Source organism: Martes martes (assembly GCF_963455335.1).
Source record: "Martes martes genome assembly, chromosome: 10".
Lineage (NCBI taxonomy): Eukaryota > Metazoa > Chordata > Mammalia > Carnivora > Mustelidae > Martes > Martes martes.
Window position 1 is genome coordinate 18815071 of NC_137898.1, and position 21115 is coordinate 18836185.

General features: G+C 53.5%; 2 protein-coding genes across 14 annotated transcripts; one reads left to right on the plus strand and one right to left on the minus strand.

Moving 5' to 3' along the window:
• Positions 1-558: 558 nt before the first annotated feature.
• Positions 559-13559, minus strand: NR1H3 (nuclear receptor subfamily 1 group H member 3). 13 transcript variants are annotated; one of them, XM_080817416.1, is made up of 10 exons: positions 13225-13559; positions 6795-6875; positions 6098-6286; positions 5413-5679; positions 4960-5168; positions 4674-4853; positions 4427-4526; positions 1616-1729; positions 1308-1402; positions 559-1106 (listed from the first exon to the last, which is right to left on the minus strand). In XM_080817416.1, exons 2-10 carry the CDS (start codon positions 6835-6837, stop codon positions 960-962), a joined length of 1344 nt encoding a protein of 447 aa, XP_080673542.1. In that variant the 5' UTR covers positions 6838-6875; positions 13225-13559; the 3' UTR covers positions 559-959. The 13 variants fall into 13 exon arrangements, with proteins under 13 accessions (XP_080673542.1, XP_080673544.1, XP_080673545.1 ...); XM_080817418.1 differs by having other exon boundaries at positions 13076-13557; XM_080817419.1 differs by lacking the exon at positions 13225-13559 and adding an exon at positions 10240-11124.
• ACP2 (acid phosphatase 2, lysosomal) lies at positions 13548-21102 on the plus strand. Its single transcript, XM_080817424.1, has 11 exons — positions 13548-13752; positions 14347-14442; positions 14756-14842; positions 15881-16033; positions 16146-16244; positions 16327-16416; positions 16870-17002; positions 17751-17833; positions 17955-18061; positions 18176-18351; positions 20172-21102. The coding sequence occupies exons 1-11, from the start codon at positions 13639-13641 to the stop codon at positions 20303-20305; spliced, it is 1272 nt and encodes a 423-aa protein (XP_080673550.1). The 5' UTR covers positions 13548-13638; the 3' UTR covers positions 20306-21102.
• The last annotated feature ends 13 nt before the right edge of the window (positions 21103-21115 follow it).

The following is a 21115-nucleotide window of genomic DNA, read 5'->3' on the forward strand; positions in this document are numbered from 1 at the left end:
CACCTACACGGGAGCGCGCCGAGCGAAGGGGGCGTGAACGGTGCCGCGGTGTCCGCTGGGAAATGGAGTCCAGCCCTTCTGACAGGCCCAAACCACAATGGGGCAGCCTCCCCATTCCACAGGGCCTGGGGCCCTAGAGCACAGACTGTTGTGCCCTCCCCCCCCCTTTTTTTTTTAAATTTTTTAATTTTTAGGTACCAACGGAAAACCCAAGACATTATGGAGGCGCGTGCGAAGACAGGTGCATGGCTGGGGTGCTAGTTCTGAAAATTCACCCACGCTCCTCCTCGGAAAGACAACCCGATCCCACCTGGATCATTAAACGAAAAGGGCATCTAACCCTCAGCATTTCATTCACCGTCATGGGACCAGTAAGAGGAGGTCCCCTCTCACTGCCAAGGCTGTCACTCGTGACTTGTCTCCCCCTCTTTTGCATCTGGAGGCAGATCTTAAACGACGGTTTCCTCCTCTGTGGCCGTGCCCCCACCCCCAACCCAGAAATGGTTTCGCTCATCCTATCTTCCTTTTGGTCTTTCTGTACAAAGAGCGCCAGGCCTATCAGTGAGGCAGCCCCAAGGCATTTATGGCCAAGCCGCAGAATGACAGCAGAGAATTTCTCTGGGGGCCCTGTGGGGAAAACAGGAAGTGGTGGAGGCAGGACGGGCAGGGCCTGGGAGAATCTTGTGCAAAGTGGCCCCCAGGTCCATCCATTTGGTTGGGGCAGTACAGGCTTCAGATGGAGCACAGTTTCAGCAGAACCCTCCACTGCCCAGCAGCCACAAACTCCCAACCCTTTGACTCTCCTTTAATGTTACTCGAGGATCTCCTTTGCCCAGCTCCGAGGAATGTTTGCCCTTCTCAGTCTGCTTCACCTCTAGGAAGCAGCCGGATGGATCAGCCATCCAGCCCAGAAAACAGAAGATATGGGGGTGGGCGGGGGAGGGGGGGAGGAAGAGCAGTCACTCGTGCACATCCCAGATCTCAGAGAGCAGCGGGGGAAGCTTTTTGTCCTGTAGGCGCAGTGCAAACACTTGCTCTGAATGGACACTGCTCAGTGTCCGGAGGCTCACCAGTTTCATTAGCATCCGTGGGAACATCAGTCGGTCCTGGGGGAAGGAGGGGACAAAGTACAGTTTCTGCCTCTCCCGAGGGAAGGGGGCAAGGGTAGGGGAATTGTGGGAGAGGTAGCGAATTGTCTGTGCAAGATGTAGTCAGGGAAGGATTCTTGAAGGGAAAGTAGGTGTGTCAGGGGATGAACCTCTGGGGAGGAGGAGAAGAGAGGAGGGGAGACTCATGGGGAGACTCACATGGGGGTGGTGGATGGAGACGTAGGCATGCAGGGCCTCCACATATGTGTGTTGCAGCCTCTCTACCTGGAGCTGGTCCTGCACGTTGGGCCGGTCTATAGGTCACCAACAGAGTTGAGGAGCAGGTCTGGCCAGGGTCTTAGTTCTATACCCCAAATCACAACCCCCCAAATAGGGACATACCCCACCCAGCCTCTCCCAAAGTAGCACAGCAAGGGCTTCCACTCCCACAATTCCTGCCCTATGGGGCCTGCAGCTCTGCTTGGTGCAAATCTCTTGCTCCTTTTCCCTCCCGCCCCTCCTCGCACCTGCAGAAAAGATGCTGATGGCAATGAGCAAAGCAAACTCGGCATCATTGAGTTGCAGTTCGTTCATGGCTCTGGAGAACTCGAAGATGGGGTTGATGAACTCCACCTGCAGCCCTGGGGAGGCAGAAGGGAGGCTCGGGCATGCGGCACAGGCAGCAGGAACTTCCTTCTCTCCTCCAGCTCCTCAACTTAGGGGAACTGTTAGGAAATCACTAAGAAGTCTCCCGGGGCTCTGCTGGGTAACATTAGGCAAGTTTCTTAACTTTTCTAAGCCTCCTCTGTGACCTGGGAATCCTATCTGAACGTATAAGACTGCCGTGATGGTGAAACCATAAAGCAGGCAAAACATGTAGGGTTGTGCTTGGCACACAGGAGGTGCTGGATTCAATGATAATACTGCTGTCACTGGAATTCTCTAGAAATAGAGGCAAAGCTTGTTTCTGTTTACAAAGAAAACTTTATCACTGGCAACTGGCCTTAGTTATTAGAATACCAGAGATACATTTCATGTTTCATGTCCCAGCAGGAAGACAGCAACGTGGGCAGGGGCTGTGGCATCACACTGCCTGGGTCTGAGTCCCGGCTCGACCATTTATTAGGCTGTGTGACCTTGGGTAAGTTATTTGTTGCCTGAGCCTTGGTTTTTCCGACTGCAAAATGGGGATAATAATAGTACCTCATTGGGTCCTTAGAATGGTAACTACTATATAAGTATTTGTTAAATAAATGAATGAATGAATAAACTTAAAACATAGAACCAGTCTTCTTGCTGAGGAGAGTGAAGGTCAACAAACCATGACCTACAGTCATGACACCTAAAGAACACTTCTCCCATTACTAAGTCTCCTCGCTCCACCCCACCCTGTCTCTGTCTGTCTGCTGTCTCTCAGCAGCCTTCTGCTAACTTTTCCAGGCGACGCTCCCTGATTAGTCACTTCCTGTACTTCTCCCCTGATGTTTATCAAGTGTGTGTTGAGACAGTTGAGACACTGAATGGACAAGAGCCATTTTATAAAGCCTTTCTTAGAGGGTTGTTGAGCCTCAAAATGTGCTGAACGGCCCCTTCATACAGAGAGGATGAGGAGATTCTGGAGCTGGGCCGTGCACCCTGCCAGCTCCACTCCTGGTCACTGAGCGCGGGCCTCCGTTGCTCTCGGTCCGCATCCTGAGCTGCCCACCCCGTGCACGCACAGCAGTGGATGCAGAGATGGACGGAGACCTGACAAAAGACAGCCCCTGCCCCTCCTCCCCAAGACCTCGCTGACAGAAGGAAATGAGAGGCAAACAGGATGGCAGCAAAACTGCTCACATCAACGTATCGATAACTAGGTGCCGATTCAGACAGCACGAGTCTGCAAGCGCTGAAGGAACGCCCAGGCAGGGGAAGGGCAAAGCGTTCAGAAAGCAGGGTGCTGGGGCGCCTGGGTGGCTCAGTGGGTTAAAGCCTCTGCCTTTGGCTCAGGTCAGGATCCCAGAGTCCTGGGACCGAGCCCCGCATCGGGCTCTCTGCTCAGCGGGGAGCCTGCTTCCACCTCTCTCTCTCTCTGCCTGCCTCTCTGCCTACTTGTGACCTCTGTCTGCCAAATAAATAGATAAAATCTTAAAAAAAAAAAAAAAAAAGAAAGAAAGAAAGAAAGAAAAGAAAGGAGGGTGCTAGGAAGGAGGCAGCAGCCATGCTTTGGAAGGATGGGGATAATAAGCATTTAGGGACCAGGCAGATAAAGGGAGCAGGGCTGGGCTTTGAAAGCTGGAGAAAGTCATCAAATTGCCCCATGAGGTGCCTATACACGCCAGCAGCACCCAGGGCAACTGATGGCTACAGAGCTAGGGTTTATGGGAGGCCTTCCTAGAAAGCTCATGGGCGGGCCTGTGCTGGAACAAGAGGCACGTGAGCTGCTCTGTCACCAGAAACCGGAGAAGACTATGAGTTCTGCCCTGGAAACCAGGACCTACCAACTCCGAGAATGAAGTCACTGCTTCAGTCCTAGTTCACAGGCCTATGCCCTCAGGTGTTCAACTCCTCAGTCTCCTGTTAAGCCGAAGTTCTAGTCCCTCCAAAACCCTCTCAGCCTTCCATGCTTTTCCACCCCCACTCCCATAACACAAACGTTACCGGCAACTGAATATGAGGAGGCCAACACCACTTAGCCTGCAAGCAAGTAGCAATGAGCAGCACCGTGTGTGCTCTAATTCCTGAAGAAAACACTCCGGGGTACAGCACGAGGATAGGAGTGGTTACTCTTATCCTAAAACTGCCCTAAAATTGCCAGGTTCCAACATGTATTTTAGCTTTTCAGAAAAAGCAACTGAAAAAGAGTGGTGGGGGTGGGGGTGGGGGGATCGTCCACACGATCCTTAAAGAGCACAACCAAGTTCTTCAGTAAATACTAAAAGGCTCATTGCAGCGGTTTTCGAGCTTTTCCCCTCGCTGTGATATCGTTTCTTCAAGCAAAACATTATGCAGAAGCACAGTATTAAGTGGGGTTTCTTGTTTGGCTACAAAGAGGATGAGGGACAGTCTTGTACCTCTCTGTTCCTCCTCTAAGGGGACACTTCTTTGGAGCCCCAACCCCCTCGGTCTCCCCAAAACACTGAAAACCACTGGCCAAATGCAACAGAGGTCAGATGTCTCTTTGCAGCAGCTGAGAGAGGCCTATCACCACTCCAACTTTCTGTCTTGGAAAAACAAGTGGAGCCTTCCCCATACAGCCACCCAAAAACCCTGGGCCTGTGTCTCTGTAGTCACTATGAGCCCAGTGACAGAAAGTGTCTTTCCATCCAACCCAATCCTTTTCTGACCTCAGTTCTTACCTGCTTTGGCAAAGTCTTCCCGGTTATAACTGAAATCCTTGAGGAAGGTGATACTCTCACTCCCAGGGTTGTACCTCCGAGATGTCTCCAGAAGCATCACCTGCACGCAAGTAGCAGACCTCAAACAGGGACTCAGAAGGCTGGTCTTGGCATGGGGCCCCTTTGCTCCCCACCAAGCTGTCTGCAAGCCCCTGCGGGAGACAGTCCCGCCCTGCTTCTCCCTTCACCCCTCGGCCTTGCCAGCCACCTCGATCGCAGAGGTCTTCAGCAGGGCGATCTGGTCCTCCCGGCTGAGCTGCAGGAAGCCAGGCAGCTGTTTGGCAAAATCAACGATCTCCTGCACAGAGACGATGGCCAGCTCGGTGAAGTGGGCAAAACGCTGCTGACGGGCCTCCCGGCTCTGGGGATCTGGTGCCATGGGCCAAGGCTACCCAGCAGGGCAAGGATGGAGAAAACGAACTGTACTGAGTCAGCTATCAAGAAGCCGGTGGGTGCTCTGGGCACAGCCACCTCTCCCCAGTTCCTTCGGTTACCGTGACTCGAAGCCGGTCAGAAAAAGAGCGTCTGTTACACTGCTGCTGGGCAGCCACCAGCTTCTCAATCATGCCCCGCTGCTCGGGGCTGAGCTGGGGCAGGACTTGGGGGGGTGAGGACACCCTTGGGGGCATGGACATGGCCTGAGCCTGCTCCTCCTCTAGCCGCTTCAGTTTCTTCAGGCGGATCTGCTCTTCTGACAAGACACCTAAGGACAGGGTTGGACATGAGGAGGGGAGAAGAGGGGGACACAAGAAGCAAGGATGGGACAGAGGGGTAGTTTGAGGCTCTAGAAAAGCAGAGAGCACTGGGTAAAGTCAAGGACGAGATTTTTAACTCATACTTAGGGACCACGTAGGAAGACCCTGTAGGCTCAGCTGCCTGTCTACTCTCACACCCCAGCAGCCCTTTCCCGTCATCCTCTCCCCCCACTCCTGTCCCCAGACACTCACACTCCTCCCGCATGCCAGCCTGGCGGCATTTCCGAAGACGACACTCCTGACATTTGCGACGCATGTAGGTGTCCATGGGGCAGTGGCCCCCACTGTGGCAGACATAGCGCGCCCCTTTGATGACACTGCGGCGGAAGAACCCCTTGCAGCCCTCACAGCTCAGCACGTTGTAGTGGAAACCGGAGGCCTTGTCCCCACACACACTGCACAGCTCGTTCCCCAGCATTTTGGGGGCTGGCCCCTTTTTCCGCTTTTGTGGACGGAGCTCTGGAAACAGAGGAGAGACTTCATGTTCTTCTCCAAGTATAAAGTCCCTGGTGCCCAGTTGGCCACTGCGCTGAGCACTCAGTGAACATCATCCCCTTCAGTGTATGCTGTCTAGTCTGTTATGACAAAGTAGCTCTCATGTGCCAAGTGCTATTCCGTCCTAGGTACTGCCTGAGCCCTTTACATGCACTGATTCTCCCAACTGTAACAGATACATACTATTATTTCCATCTTACAGATAAGGAAACTGAGGCTCAGGAAGGCCCAAGGCAGAGACAAAATTCACATTCAGATCACTCAGGTCTAGTAGAATCCAAAGCCTTTGGATTTAACCATGGTCTCAGAAGGTAAACAGCCCTAAGGTACCCCTCCCAGATCCAGGGGGCCCCTTCCTCCCCCAAATCCAACAGCTCCTCACCTGTAGACTCTGGAGGGGTATCCACCCCAGGGAGCAGAACTGCAGGCTCTGCTGCCTCCAGCCCTGCCCCCAGAGAGCCCCCACCGGACTGGGGAGTGTTGGCTTCCTCCCTGAGGATGCAGGTGTTGCCTCCCAGCGCCTGGCTGCCGGCATCTTGTGCATCTGGCTCCCACAGCTCCGCTGCAGAGTCTGAGCCCCGAAAAAGAGGCACAAGGGGGTCTCAGGTCCCTCCCATCCACTTCCTTAGCGACCTTCTGGGAAACTGCTCATTTCTCTCTACCCCTAGAGGGCAGCAAAATGTTGGCTCAGGCTTCAGGACCCTGGGGTTTACGTGGGCTCTAGAGCTAGTCTCTTGTAATCCCCTGTACCTCATTACCTTAGATGAGGATGTTAACCTTTGTCCCCTTGAAGGGCTGACATGCATCCACTTCAGAGGTCAGACAGAACTCTTCAAAGCCAGTGCTGGTAGGCACCAGACAAGCCAGCTCTCCCCAGCAGCAAGCCCACATTGAGAAGGACCAGCACCAGACCCAGCGCAGAGGTAGTCTGGGCAGAAGGAGGCAAGCAATACCGAGAACAACTCTGGACTGCTCTCCAGGGGACTGCTGAAGGCAAGTAGTGAAGGAGGCTTATTCCTGAGGGAGGACAGGAGCTGGGATCTGAGCTCAGAGGAGAGGGCTGGAGTGAAGAAGCTTACCACGAGAAGCATCAGGCACAGGGGCCTCCAGCCACAAGGACATCTCTTCCTGGAGCGCTGGACATTACCAAGGTGGCTGTCCTGCAGGAATGACCGAGGTTACCGTCTGCAGAACTGGGGCCCTCTTTGGCCTCATCAACCTTCTCCTCCTGATCCTACGAGTACTCATATACCCACCAACATTTACTTGCTGTGTATGTGTATACTGGCCTGTGCTAAAGCTTTATATGCCTTCCTCTAGATATGCCTATGATGTCATGACTATTCTTAAATCCATTTTATAGACGAGGAAACTGAGGTTCAAAGAGATTAAGTAAATTGCCTATAGCCACACAGTTAGGCAATGGTAGAGCCAAGATTCCAACTCTGGTCTGACTCCAAAGTCTTAGCTGTTGGCTAAGGTGCCCACCTTGCCACCTTTTCTCCCCCAGGGATCCCCTCCAGGCCATCACAGAGTGTCTGGGCACATCTGCCCAGCTTCTGTCAGAGCCCCTTCCCCTTCCTCCAGCACTGAGGACAGCCAAAGTTGGCCAGGACTAGGGCATGAGATTGAGGCTCACTCACCCAGTAAGACTCACTGCTTGTTAGATAACTTCACTGCTGTCACTTTCCAGTGTCCCAGCACAAACCTCCTACCTCCAGGAGTTGCTCCATTTCACAGACAGGACCCCCTCCCCCAGAACCCCTCAGGAATTTTTCTGGACCCAAATAGAATCCTTTTGCTTCCTGGGCTGCCATCACCATCATCATCCTTCACTTCTCCCCAGAGACCCCTAAGATCTACAGGGTACCCACCCACCCCCTCCCAGACTCACACAAAGAGCCCCAGGCCAGTGCTGAGGAGCAGACACACCGGATCCCCAGGCCACCAGACTTCCCGGCTGGGGCAGTCTCTGGAGCCCCCTTGCTGGGAGGGGAGGGCAGTGCAATCCCCTGTCTGGAGACCTTGCACTGGGAGCCGGAGCTGAGCAAGTGAGGGACCGGAGCCCCAGGGAAGTAATGTGGGGAAAGGCTGAGGGGAGGGACTGCCAAGGGGTCGGGCCACTTCTCCTTCCTGCTAGGCAGACCGGAGACGACTGACCAGAGCCCTAGCCGCCGTCCCCCACACCCACAGGGCAGCTTCCCCACCATGTTGACTCCTCCCCAGCAAAACTGCCCGCCCCCTCAGTCCAGCCTCACCCCTGCCCCCCCTGCCCCCAACCACGACAGTCCCATTTCCCTATAGACCCGCCCAGTTCCACATCTCTCCCCTTCCTCTCCTCACCCCGGTGGCTCTTAGCTGCTCTTACAGAAGGACTGCCTCCCAGGCACCCCCTACCCCAATCCCGGCAGCCTCCAGAGTCACCTCGTAGAGCAAAGGTCCCGGCACTGCCTGGAATTGCAACACTGAGCCTCAGCCTGCTTTCCCAGCCTCCCTCCTCCTCCCCTGCCTCTGAGAAGGCCAAAAGCTCTCCCCACTAGCCCCAGGCCTCAGCCAAATTAGGATAATAACTCCAGGGGTGGAGAGGCCGGTGCTCATCCTTCTAGGGAGTCTCTGAGTGGCGGTACCCTGCAGGGGGCCACCAAGATGTGAAGAGGCCAGGAGAGAGAGGAGCAGTGGCAGGGCTGGGATGGGGGTGGAGGCAGAGATGGCAGGTGACCCAGGTGCCAGCCCAGGATGGACCTGGGACGGTATGCAGGTTCTCACATCTGGGAACCATTCATCTGAAGTGATGGTAGGTTCTATCCAGCATCTACTGAGACTACACCCATAGCAATCCTGCCCTGCTGCCTGGAATGTGAGATCCATCCCTGAGAGGAGACACCATGTTTTATTGATTTTATCTCCCCTGTCGCCCATGGAACAGGGCCTAGCACAGAGCAGGCAACAGAATAGGGACTACGTCCCTGTTTGTTAAATGAACAGGTGAACAAAAAAAATAATATGATCCTCTTCTACACCTGAGCTTTCAGCACCTGAGCTCTGGGCCTGGCTTTGCCTCTGCCTCTTTCTAACTGTGATCTTGATTAAATGAGTTACATAATATCTCTGAACCTGTTTCCCTACCTTTAAAATAGGGATGGTAATAATAATGGTGTTTGCCACATAAGGTTGTCATGAGAAGTACACAACGTATTACATAGCTCAAGGGGTGGTACATAGTAAGTGTTCAAGAAAGAGCAGCAGTTATCATTCCCCCTCTCAATCCTTTCATCTACAGGTCTTCCCGTCACCTCGAATCTGCACACTGTTAACCTTCTAGTGCTTGTTTCCACACACAAACCCCTCACTATCTCTTTTGGTCCTTAAAGCAGCCCCAGGAAGGAGGGAGGGCAAGTAACAGGAGCACCATTTCACAGAGAGCCCTGAGCTCATGGCAAAGCCCCTGCCAAGACCACACACAGTTAGTGACCAAGCTGGGATCAGAATCCAGATGTCCTTGCTCTAGTCCCTGTGCTCTTTCTTCCTCCTGTGTCAGAGTCCAGGAATACTCTTGTCTGGACTCTGCGGAGTCCAGTGGCCAGCGGAGCACTGAGACGGAAGAAGCGAGGGCTCGTGGACTGCAGTGGGAGAGACAGGGAGCCCTGGGGATGCTTCAGTCCAGATGTGGGAGGCAAGGAGCTGAGGTTACTGCTGGTTGTTCACCCCCTGCCCTGCTCCCAGTTTCCTGCTCCCAGGCTCTTCCTGTTTTGCTGTGAACTCCAGTTCCCATGGGCCCCACATTAAAGGACAGAAGGACAGAGGGCCAGGGCAGGCAGCCAGAGGGATTGAAACAGATGAACAGGGCACCAGGGAAGAGATGAAAAAGGGAAAGAGTGGACAGAGGGTGTGGAGGAACAGGATGGGAGAAGGACAGGGAAAGCAGAAACAGAGAAGGAGCATGGTGAGAGATGGGAGGAAGCACAGGGTGGGGTGGGGGAGTAGGCGGGGGTGGGAGAGCAGAGACTTGAGAAGACAGCAGGCTGCCTGGTGTTGCAAAATCTGCCCATGTATTCACTTTCACATTTCAGAAAAGCCCCTCCGACACCCCCCATCTCAAAGTTCTGCCTCCAGTTTTAGCTCTTGTTCCGTCTTTTCACAAGGTCATCCCCTCATAAGGCCACCACCCTTGTCTGAGCATCTTTGAGTCACGAGCACAAGGCTCTCCATTCCTCTTGCATGTGTTCCTTTCCTGATTTTCACAAGGCCCCAGCTGTCCTGGGAAAGTAGACACTAGGGACTCCAACCCCTGGGAAACTGCAACCATCCTGTCCCAGCACCCACACCATCCAACCAGTTCCCTCCTCCACCTTCCCTACCCCCAGAAGTACAGCCAGAGATGCAACTGCAGCACCTGGTTCCAAGGAACGTGGGACAGCACGTGCTCTGGGCTTTGATGACCTATCTTCTGGGGGTTGGAAAACACCTCTCTCATCTACTCCTGACCCTTAGCTCCAGGACCCCGTGACCACATGCGAGCCCCACCTGGAGCCCTCTTGACCCAGGTTAGCATCAGCTGCTCAACGAACAGGGCGCCATCTTCCTCCAAGGCAGGAAATCAGTTCGCTTTATCTCAAGTGGAGAAGGAGGAAGCATCAGCAGCCCTTTACTGCCAGAGCCAACCCTTCAGGTTACAGGGGTTCAGGAGTGCCACCTCCCCCTGCCCCCCACCCATGAAAAGGGAAAGGTGAGGAAAATGGGAGACAAAACCTGCTGGCACTATCTCCACAGAGTTTCTGCAGGCCAACCGCTGGGACTTCTCTCCCAAACCAGAGCAAGTCGTCAGACAATCAGCAGCTGGGGTCACATGTCTCACTCTGCCAGACCCACCCCCACAGAATGGTCCCACCAGCCCACAGGTGTTAGGCGCAAAGCCTCCCAGTGCCATGGGGCCTTTCCTAGGTTTCTTTGGCTCCTGGGGGATCCTAGAACCTCTGGGGATTTTCCAGGTCCTATTTGTGAACCCCTAGAACCTAGAACCTAGAACCAGAGGCTTTTCCTTGCAGCAAGGGGAACCTTGAAGCAAAAAAAGAGGAGCATTCACCAGTTCACAGTCATACATAAAACTTGAAAATTCCCCTGAAAGTACGTGAATTCCCATGAAGCAGGCCACAAGTTATGGTCTGGAGGGACAGACTGGGGAAACTGGTTCTTGCTCCCTCCTTCACCATTCTGGAAAGATGCAGTGTGGGTGTCATCTTGCAGGGCACTTAAACAACTTCTGCCCAACCTCCAATCACAAGACAGAGAAGAACCCAGGAGTTTCTGCTTCCCAGGCCTACAAGTTCAGAGATGATATACCAGGCGAAAAGGAAAAAAGTAACATCTATTACTACATACATTTATATTTACATGTATTATTTTATTTATCCTCGTATATAACCCTAGGAGATAGTCACTAGCAAGTGGGCCAATATCAAATCTGAACACAGGTATAACAGACTCAAAAGCTCAAACTCATCTTCAAACAAACACAAAACACCTCACTCCATTACACAAAACTGCCTCCCCAGATGGAAAAAATGGTTAACTCACCTGGATTTAGGTTTGCTTCTGACAACACAGGGTGAAACAGTGGTTTCCAAACCTGGTCTCATTTTCAGAGATTCTAATTTATTTGGTCTGGGGTAGGCCCCTGTATCTATCTATCTATCTATCTATCTATCTACATGCCTAGTTTTTTGTATCTATAGTTAGGAACCAAGGCATGGAGACCACAGAATCATCTGGCAGAAAATATGCAGAAGCTGGGGGTCAAGAAACCAGGGCTTAGCTCTTGATTCCACCATGTACTTCACCCTTCCTAGATTTGTTTTCCCTACAGAAATGAAATAATATCTGCTCCATCAATCCCTCCTACATAGGATACTTGCAGGCACAAAGGATACAGACATACTTTAGCAAGTGGGAAGAAAAGCAAAAGATGAATTTGTTCTACTCGCCAAAATTTAGTGAGCCCAGGATTTACATTCTGAAATCATAAAGGTCTGGCTACATTGCAAGAAGAGTAAGGGATATATTAGAAGAAACATTCAAGAATGCCCACTACTGGGGCGCCTGGGTGGCTCAGTGGGTTAAAACCTCTGCCTTCGGCTCAGGTCATGATCTCAGGGTCCTGGGATCGAGCCCCACATCGGGCTCTCTGCTCAGCGGGGAACCTGCTTCCTCCTCTCTCTCTGCCTGCCTCTCTGCCTACCTGTGATCTCTCTCTCTGTCAAATAAATAAATAAAATTAAAAAAATTAAAAAAAAAAGAATGCCCACTACTATGCAGAATTTTGCCCATTAGCTGTGCCCCCATTCAACCCCACCAATGTGAAAAGGTTTCCTTTGTCAGGAATCTCTACTGGAAGTATTTGGGGGCCACTCAGTATGGTTTAACAATGCAGTTTGAGTGGCCTGCAAGAAGCAGCCCATTTTAAAGACTAATTGGGAATCAGAAAACTTGAGTTTTATTCCCTTCTCCTAAACTCTGTGACCTTGGACAAGCTCTTCTCTCTGGTTTTGTTTCTTTATTCTTTTAAGTAATGGCAGTAGGTTAGATTGGGGATTCAGAGATGCTGACTTATGGAAACTACTGACATTCTTCATGAACCCTAGAGATTATATGCAAAATTCCATTTGTGTGTGTGGACATTTTTCCAGAAGGTGGGGGGGTGTGTGGTAAATTTTCATCTGATTCATAAAGGTCCTTGTGACTAAGTAAGAAGATTAACAACTATTTGACTACCCATACTTCAGTTCTCAATTTCTATTTACTCCTCCATAGTAACTGTAAGGTATACATAAGTAATTGGATCCGAAGTCCTAGGGCAAAATTATGACCCTGCTTTCTCCCATATAGTTCTGATCAGGTTTTATTTCTCCAACCATCTGAAGTGATTTTACTTCCAGTGGGCACATCTGATCAAAGCATCCCAAGGGTCTAGTGATTCTGAAGCTCTGAGTCACGCCCAGCTCAGTCACAAAGCCATGAAGCCAAATTGGCTGCACCCGGATCCTAATGGCCGATGCCTGGAGGGTCTCTGATTCTGCAGAAACTCCACTTACTCCCACTTTATGATATGCTCCTTCCCCTTATCCCTATATATCTACCTCCCCATTGGTCTGAAATTCCTCCCCCGTGGATTCACTGCTTTGGTTTTTCAAAGTCTGAACATACTGTGCAACCCACTCGTTTCGGAGAAAGCATGAAACCTTCCCAGGCATCCAAAACTCGGAAATGGAAGGATGGGAGGGCAGGGAAAAAACTGTAACGGAAAGTGAGAGGTCTCCTGGAGCTTTGCTCAAAGGCACGAGCTGTAGGCTACACTGGGACCAACCTCAAGGGCATAAGGAGTCCAAAGAACTGTTGACACGCTGTGCCCTGCACCAAACGGAGCCTCCCCGGGGCAAAGAGCCAGGGCCAAGGCTCAAATTCCACCAGAAGGTAGGGGCGTGGAGCGGGGTGCCCTGCACTTCCAACCCTTGCCTGAATTCCGCAGCAGCTCTGGCTCTGAGCTCAGGCCCAGCGGCACTCCGGCCCGAGGGGGCGCTCGCTCTCCCAGCCAACGTCCGGCCCAGAGCAGGCGCCACCTTGTTATTCGGTCTCCGTGGCGGGGGCCAACCGGAGCTCGGGGTTCTCTTTACCAAGACGAGGTCTTCAGCATCTTCTACCGCGCGAGGTTGCGCTACACTCCCACGCTCCTCCGCCGCGGCCGCATCGCGGGCCTCCTACACGCATTCCCTCCCAAATTCCTCCTTCTCCCACCATCTCTGCCCCTCCTTTAGCAAGATGGCGGCGAAGGCACTTCCGGCGTGTGTCCCGAAGGGTGCGTCCGGGCGGCAGCTGGAGGTGCCACGCAGCGGGTTCCACCCTCTTTCTGCAGCATAGTCTCTAACGGTGATGGCGGGCAGACAGTTTGCGTGGAGCGGGGCGGCTCTTCTCCCCCTCCTTCTTGGCGTGAATCTGCTGGTGATGCCCCCCACCCAGGCCCGGAGTCTGCGCTTCGTTACCTTGGTAATGAGAGATGGGGTGTCCCAAGGGCTCGCCAAGAGCTGGAAGGGCACAGGCCCGCTGTTGGAGGGAGGGGCGGGGCTTGGGCTGGTGTCGGGGTCTCTCCAGGATCATGAGCGGGTTTAGGAGGAGACCCCTGGCCTGCAGGGTAGGGGGCCCGGTTTGGAATTGAAGTGGAGCCCCAGTTATTTTCGTGGGGCAGGCAGGGTATAAGTAGTTCTATATCAGGGCATAGGTCGGGTGAGTCTGTCTTGGGAAAGGGATGTGATAGAAGGAACGGTCAAGAGACTCACCCTTAAGCCTTTGGTGATTTCCCCCCAATTTCTCCCACCACCTGCATTGCTTTCATTTCTCTTTTCCTTTTTCACCTATATCTTTGGTTTCGCCTATAGTCTCCACTGGCGTTGTGTTGGCCAAATTAGAATCTCTGGAACCTGTTCAAAGTTAGTGACTTCCGAGCTGGGGTCTTTTGCAGTGAGCAGAATTAAGGCTTCACAGAAGGAGCAGGGCTTCCTTCCCCAGCAGGGCAAAGGTGGGCCCTGTGTCCCCATCGAGGAACCTTCTGACCTGGAGGCAAACTATTTTTTTTTTCCTCAGCTATACCGACATGGAGACCGTTCACCAGTGAAGACATATCCCAAGGACCCCTATCAGGAAGATGAGTGGCCTCAGGGGTTTGGTCAGCTAACCAAGGTGGGTCAGAGGCCAGGCCCCCTCTCCGGGTGTGCTGTAGCATGAGTGACCTCGAGAGCAGACCGCAGAACTTGGGGGCCCCACCGAACTGTCATTTCCCACGTGGCTGCTGACTTTGACCAGATTTCTCAACCTTACTTTCCTCTGTGCCCAGGACAGGTGACATACACAATGGGCCACTTAATAAATGATTCTGTGATCAGATTGACCCACTCCTACTTCCAGCCAGGGTAGATTTGGAAAGCAACACTGCCTAAGTCCTGTGGGATGTGTGAGCTGTCCCTTCCCTGTCAACCCTTGCATTTGTCTGCAGGAGGGGATGCGACAGCACTGGGAGCTGGGCCAGGCTCTGCGGCAGCGCTACCAAGGCTTTCTCAACACCTCCTACCACCGGCAAGAGGTAAGGCTGGGAGCCCAAGAGGCAAGGGGAAGGGAAACTGCTGTTCTCACCCTCTGCCCTCAAGGAGCCTGGGCCACTCTGGCCTCCTTCCATGCATTTTCGGTTACACCTACAGGACAAGGCATCCCAGAGCTGTATAGCACACAGTCCCAGAGGCCAAGTTGCCCTTCTTTGACTCGGAAAGGGCCAAAACAGATCAAGGATCCAAGCTTAGGCTTAAGGGCGTAGCGAAGTCTTTCCTGGTTCTGTGAAATAACCTGGATTTCCCATCCAAGATGCTTCTCGAGTACCTACTAAGGGCAGAGTGCTGTCCTAGCACTCTGCATTAATGGTGCAGCACACAGATAGGATCTCCGTCTTCGCAGAGCTTAGAGTGTAGTGAGGGTGACATGATAAACCACCCAAGGCCAAGAGATAAAGAGCAGGGATCACGTGTAGAGAAGGCGTGTCAGGGAAGACTGGCCAGTGTTCCAGCTCCTTGAGGCCCTCCACCCCAGGGAGGGGGTTGGCTGTTCCTCTGGTTACCACTGTTGGCCACGGGCATCTCGATGTTATTGTTCCCTTGAGGGGCAGCTCTGTCCTGGTCTTGCCCTGCCCCACTGCATCCTCCTCCCTTTGCACAAGGAATTCTTTCTGTTCCTTATTTCCTCTCCCTGATCTCTAAGCCATTTCATAAAGGGGTGTATGTCTTTGGAGACAGTTTCTGCCTTCAAGGACCGTGATGTTGATAGGGAGATAGGCATCATTAGAAAACCGGACCGACAGACAGAACTGACAGCCTTAGTGACTGAGCACTTGGGACTGGGAGGGCATTTGAGCTAGAGCCATTTCCACAGGAGTTCTTCACAGACTGGGGACAGCCAGCCCTTAGCTGAGTGTTTGGACCTTTGCTGGGAAGAGGAACAGGGAAGGTCAGAGAGGCGGAGAGGGCCCCATTCACCGGGTAACCATCAAGGACAGGTCCTCCCGCCATGGCCCGTCCAAGGGGCCAAAGCTCCCACCCCACCCCCACAGGAGAGACTGGTGTTGTCATTGTAGGTTTACGTGCGAAGCACAGACTTTGACCGCACTCTCATGAGTGCTGAGGCCAACCTGGCTGGACTCTTCCCTCCCAACGGGATGCAGCGTTTCAACCCAAATATCTCTTGGCAACCTATACCCGTTCACACTGTGCCCATCGCTGAGGATAGGGTAAGACTGGCCAGCCCTTCCCTGGAGGTGGTGGGAGGGACGACTCTGGCCGTGAGCCTGGCCGTGATCCCCAACTCCTTCTCTGCCTCTGTTCCCCCTCTTCGGTCTACAGCTGCTGAAGTTCCCGTTGGGCCCATGTCCCCGCTACGAGCAGCTACAGAATGAGACCCGACAGACACCAGAGTATCAGAATGAGAGTGTTCAGAATGCAGTGAGTGGGGCTCAGGCGGAGGTCACCACACTGGTCCTTTCCCCCAGGGCGGTACTGATCCCCTTTGATCCATTTTTCATAGCAATTTCTGGATATGGTGGCCAACAAGACAGGGCTTACAGATGTGACACTGGAGACCGTTTGGAATGTCTATGACACACTCTTCTGTGAGGTGAGCCCTCTTAGGGTCCCGGGTATGGCCTTTCTTCCCTCAAACGTCTGCAGGCCCAGGTGACCAGGACAAGTAGCATACCATGCCTGGATACCATTCCCACCGGGAAGGTCCAGGCAAGCCGCTTCTTGTGAAACCAAGGAATTTCCCTCATGGGTGAAAAAGAACCTTGGAGTGGGAAATGGTTTATTCTGTGTCAGCAGTTCTTGGCCCTCTCCACCCAGAAGTCTCATGGTGCCCAGCTCCATTCTGCTGAGTCACGCTTTCCGTGCCTGAGCTTCCTTTCCTGTGTCCTGTCCGCCATGTGTCCTGGTTCCAGTCCCTCAGCTTCACGTCTCATCTCCTCTCCCTCCGTCACACACACACAGGCACCTTCCCGCTGGGGAGGAGAGCTGTCCCCGGAGAGGCTCTGGCCTAGGCCTGGGAAGCTAACCTGCCCGCTGCGATACACAGCAAACACATGGGCTGGTCCTGCCGCCCTGGGCCTCACCCCGAACCATGCAGCGTCTGAGCCGACTAAAGGACTTCAGCTTCCGCTTCCTCTTCGGGATCTACGAGCAGGCAGAGAAGGCCCGGCTTCAGGGGGGTGAGTGGCGGGCAGCGCGTCACTCCCCTCCTCAGGACCCTACTGCATTAAAAATCTGCTCTGGAGGGCTTCTCCCACGCTTCCTTCTCCAGCTGTAGTGCTCTCTGCTTCTTCGAGACCAGACCTCCCGTTAGCCCCCGAAGTCTCCCCAGTCCTCCGAATGCTTAGCTCCTCTGTCCCTGTAGAAAGGCCACTGTCGAGTGTGTGTGCTTCTTTTCTAGCATTCATATTCTTAAGTGTCACCCATGTCAGAAGACCCTCTGTCCCCTCCAGAGAACCACCGGGGGCCACTTTGGCGAGAAGGCTGAGAGTAATACACATGCCAGTTTCCTGATCCGAGTCCCCGCAGAGCTGGCTGTCACACTTTCCCCAGCCTACACGTGGCGAGCGCCCATGTGTGGCCGCCATCTTGTGCGTTCTGAAGCAAGCTTCGGTTTGTATTTGCTCCAGACCGGAGTAATTGTCCAGATGCCGGCAGGGCCTTGCAGCTGCTTTATAAATTGGCAGGTCTCTATGTCTGTGTTGAAATACGGGTATTTTGTTTTATCTTGCTTCCCTCTGTACATGCGAAAGCTCTTAAGACAGCAGAGGTGCTGGAGAGTTTTCTGCGTGATTCCTGTGCCCCTGAGTAGAGTTCCCTGTGCCGGTGATCAGACCTAGGACTAGTAGAGGGTGAAGGGCCACACACAGGTCTGGTCAGAAGACGGGGTAGCTGGTGCCACTGACACTGGGGACTCTTCTCCTTCAGGAGTCCTGCTGGCTCAGATACGGAAGAACCTGACCCTGATGGCAACCTCCTCCCAGCTCCCTAAGCTGCTGGTTTACTCCGCGGTGAGCTCCCGTAGTCCCCGGGGTGCGGTCGTCAAGCAAGGAGCTGGATTTCCTCTCTCTCCAGCGCCTGGGGGTGGGGCTGGGGGGAGCAGTGCTGATGGGGAGCTCCACTGTCTTACAGCATGATACCACCCTGGTCGCGCTGCAGATGGCACTGGACGTCTACAATGGGGAACAGGCCCCCTACGCCTCCTGCCACATATTTGAACTGTACCAGGAAGATAACGGGTGAGTGCAGCCACCAGTCTGCCCTCTGGAGGGGTACTCGGGTAGTGGCTGTGGGTGGTCCCAGGGCTCGGGTACCGGCCTGTGGAGCAGCTTCCGTCTCCTGTCAACCCTCAGGAATTTCTCAGTGGAGATGTACTTCCGGAATGAGAGTGACAAGGCTCCCTGGCCTCTGGTCCTGCCTGGCTGCCCTCACCGCTGCCCGCTGCAGGACTTCCTGCACCTCACAGAGCCCGTCGTGCCCAAGGATTGGCAGCAGGAGTGCCAGCTGGCAAGCGGGCCCGCGGACACAGGTGAGCTGCTGCCTGCCTCTGCGAGGAACATCCCAGAACAGCTTTCAGTTCCTACCCACAGGTCTCCAGAGAGCTGCTGTACCTCCAGCCCTTTGACTCATGTCGCTAGACAGTTCACTTCCCTTCCCCAAGACCATTCCTCACCCTCTCCCTCCTCCTCATTCTCAGGCGATGCCCTCCCTTCTCATATCGCTGAGGAAACTGGGTGTCCAGGAGAGCATGGGCTCGTCCTCCCACCAACAGTTCTTCCAGCTTATTTGCTGGCATAAGCCACCACCTGAGGCCGAGCTCCCACGGGTGCTCCGGGTCCATCTCTTTTCACCTCCACAGGGACTTGTGGGGCCCCAGTGTTTCCTGTTTCCTGGCTCAGGAAACAGGAAAAGTTACACTTTCACATCTTGAAAGTGTAACGAAGACCCGTCAGGGCCCCATCTTCCGCAGCCGTGCTCCGTCTCTGTTCCCTGTGAAAGTGGAATCCTTTGCCTAGACTCTGGTTCCGCTATTCAGTGCCCATTCTGTCAGACTCTTGCTAGACAGCGTGTGTCACCTTCTACCCCAGTGAAGCCTTTCGTAAAGGACCAATGGCCTCTTCTTATCAAAGCCTGATCAGTTCTCAGCTTCTCTCATCTCTTAGGGGCATGATATAATCGACTGTTCTGTAGACACTTCCTCGGCTTCTCTGGCTTTTTTCTGACTTGCAGGTGGCTCCCTTACTGGCTTTTTCTCCCCACAGAACAATGGATGGCCCAGGTCTCATCTTGGCCTTTCCCCATCTGTGCTCACTCCCAAGGTGATCCCATCCAACCTCCTGGCTTCACATACTACCTCCGTGCAGAGTTCCATCCTTTTATGATTCAGATTCATGAGCTTCTCTCTGAGCTTCAGACTCAAATATCCAGCTGCTGACTTGAGGTCTCTCCAAGCTGCTGTGTCTGAGACCAAACACTCTTACCCCCAAAACCACGCTTCCTCCAGGTTCGCCCATCTTCGCGAATGCCACATTCGTTACCTCCTTGCATAGGGTGACCCTATGAGTCCTCTTGAATACCATCTTTCTCAGACCCCAAATCCGGTTCACTAGCAGGATCTGCTAGATCCTATCAGCTCGACCTTTAAAATACATCCTCTTGGGGCACCTGGGTGGCTCAGTCAGTTAATTATCTGCCGTCGGCTCAAGTCATGATCCCATGAGCCCCACATTGGGCTCTGTGCTCAGTGGGGAGTCTGCTTCTCCCTCTCCCTGCCTCTCTCCTCTTTCCCTGTCCAATAAATAAAATCACACACACACACACACACACACACAAACACACATATATATAATCAGTTCATATCACTGCCCTTCTTAGAACCTTCCAGTGGCTTCCTGTGACTTTGAAAACAAAATCCAGGTTCTTCCCCACGGCCTTCCAGGTGCTTCTGGTCTGATTCTCTGCTCTGATCTGTTTGCTCCTCACTTACTCTGCTGTAGTGATACTGATTTCGCAGCTGATCCTAGAATGTGCCAAATGTATTCCCACATCAGTGCCTTTTGTGCTTGCTTTCTGTCTACCCACCCCTTCCGCCCTTGTCCCAAGACCCTTTCTCTCAGATGCAAGTGTCTCAGTGAGTCCAGGTCTCTGGTCAAATTGTCACTTCCTCAGCGACCCCTTCCATGACTGACCTACTACCTTTCCATCCTTTTCTCTTTGCTTCGTTTTTCTTTATAGCACTTGTCACTAACCTGGTATGTCCCATTGTAAGAGCACCTGGTGTCTGGTAGTCAGTCAGGTTTTTGTCGGTCAAATACTGATAAGCCCTTTCTCTTTCCCTCGCCCGCCCAGAGGTGATCGTGGCCTTGGCTGTCTGTGGCTCCATCCTCTTCCTCCTCATCGTGCTGCTCCTCACCGTCTTGTTCCGGATACAGGCCCAGCCTCCTGGCTACCGCCACGTCGCAGACGGGGAAGATCATGCCTGACAACCACTCAGCCCCCTTCCCTCTGCCTCCTAGGGGAGGGGGGCTGGGCCCTTGCTCCTGACTGTTGCTGCTCCCCAGCCCTGGACGGGAGACCCTGAGTTGGCCTCCCTCTGATGACCCCAACCCAGATGAACAAGTGGGACTCGGCTTGGCCCTTGGCACCTGTCACTCAGCATTCACGTGCCTCCCTGTTCACCAAGTACTGTGTTGGACCTCGGCTTTCTCCAGACAAGATTTGCCTCCACCATGCTTCCTAAGGACCAGAAGTGTAGACAAGTATTCGAGCTTCACTCAGGACCCGGGATTGAAAAACTGAAGGAGTTAGTGCTTGTTCTGCCTCACCCCCCCCCCCACCCCCCAAACCCAGCCTTGCTCTCTCTTCCAGCCTGGAGTCTTTGGCAAATGGTTCAGAGGACACTCTTGCCTCTGTGCTTATTGTAGTGGGAAAAACTGCACAACATCGGGGGTATGGACACTGGCCACTAAGGAACCGGATCGCCCAGAGGCCAGCCAGCCAAGTTTTCCTTTGTCCCCCTGAAGCCACTGTTAGAGTCAGACATAATGCTTTAGGCATCTTGTCAGCCTGCAGCTGGAGCAGGGCAGGGGGGTGTTGGTGCAGGGGAGAGGGTGGGGGAGGGGACGTGAGTTGTGGCGCAGACCTGACACTACTATCCCTCTCAGCGAGGCTGGGGTCTCCATGGACCAGAGGCCCATGCAGGTTGTGAGCTGGCCAGCTTTTGACTGTGGCCCAGAATAGGGCTAAGGTGGCTTCCGGAGAATGAAAGTTCTAGACTCTTAGTGCGGTTTCTG

Bases quoted from the DNA above. Each gene is read 5' to 3' on its own strand.
- NR1H3 (XM_080817416.1), bottom strand. From the start codon at position 6,837: ATGTCCTTGTGGCTGGAGGCCCCTGTGCCTGATGCTTCTCGTG. The intron at 6,287-6,794 runs GTAAGCTTCTTC...TTCGGGGCTCAG, and splicing joins TGTGCCTGATGCTTCTCGTG to ACTCTGCAGCGGAGCTGTGG. The intron at 4,527-4,673 runs GTGGCTGGCAAG...ACTTGCGTGCAG, and splicing joins TGAAGACCTCTGCGATCGAG to GTGATGCTTCTGGAGACATC.
- ACP2 (XM_080817424.1), top strand. From the start codon at position 13,639: ATGGCGGGCAGACAGTTTGCGTGGAGCGGGGCGGCTCTTCTCCCCCTC. The intron at 13,753-14,346 runs GTAATGAGAGAT...TTTTTTCCTCAG, and splicing joins GTCTGCGCTTCGTTACCTTG to CTATACCGACATGGAGACCG. The intron at 16,245-16,326 runs GTGAGTGGGGCT...CATTTTTCATAG, and splicing joins ATGAGAGTGTTCAGAATGCA to CAATTTCTGGATATGGTGGC.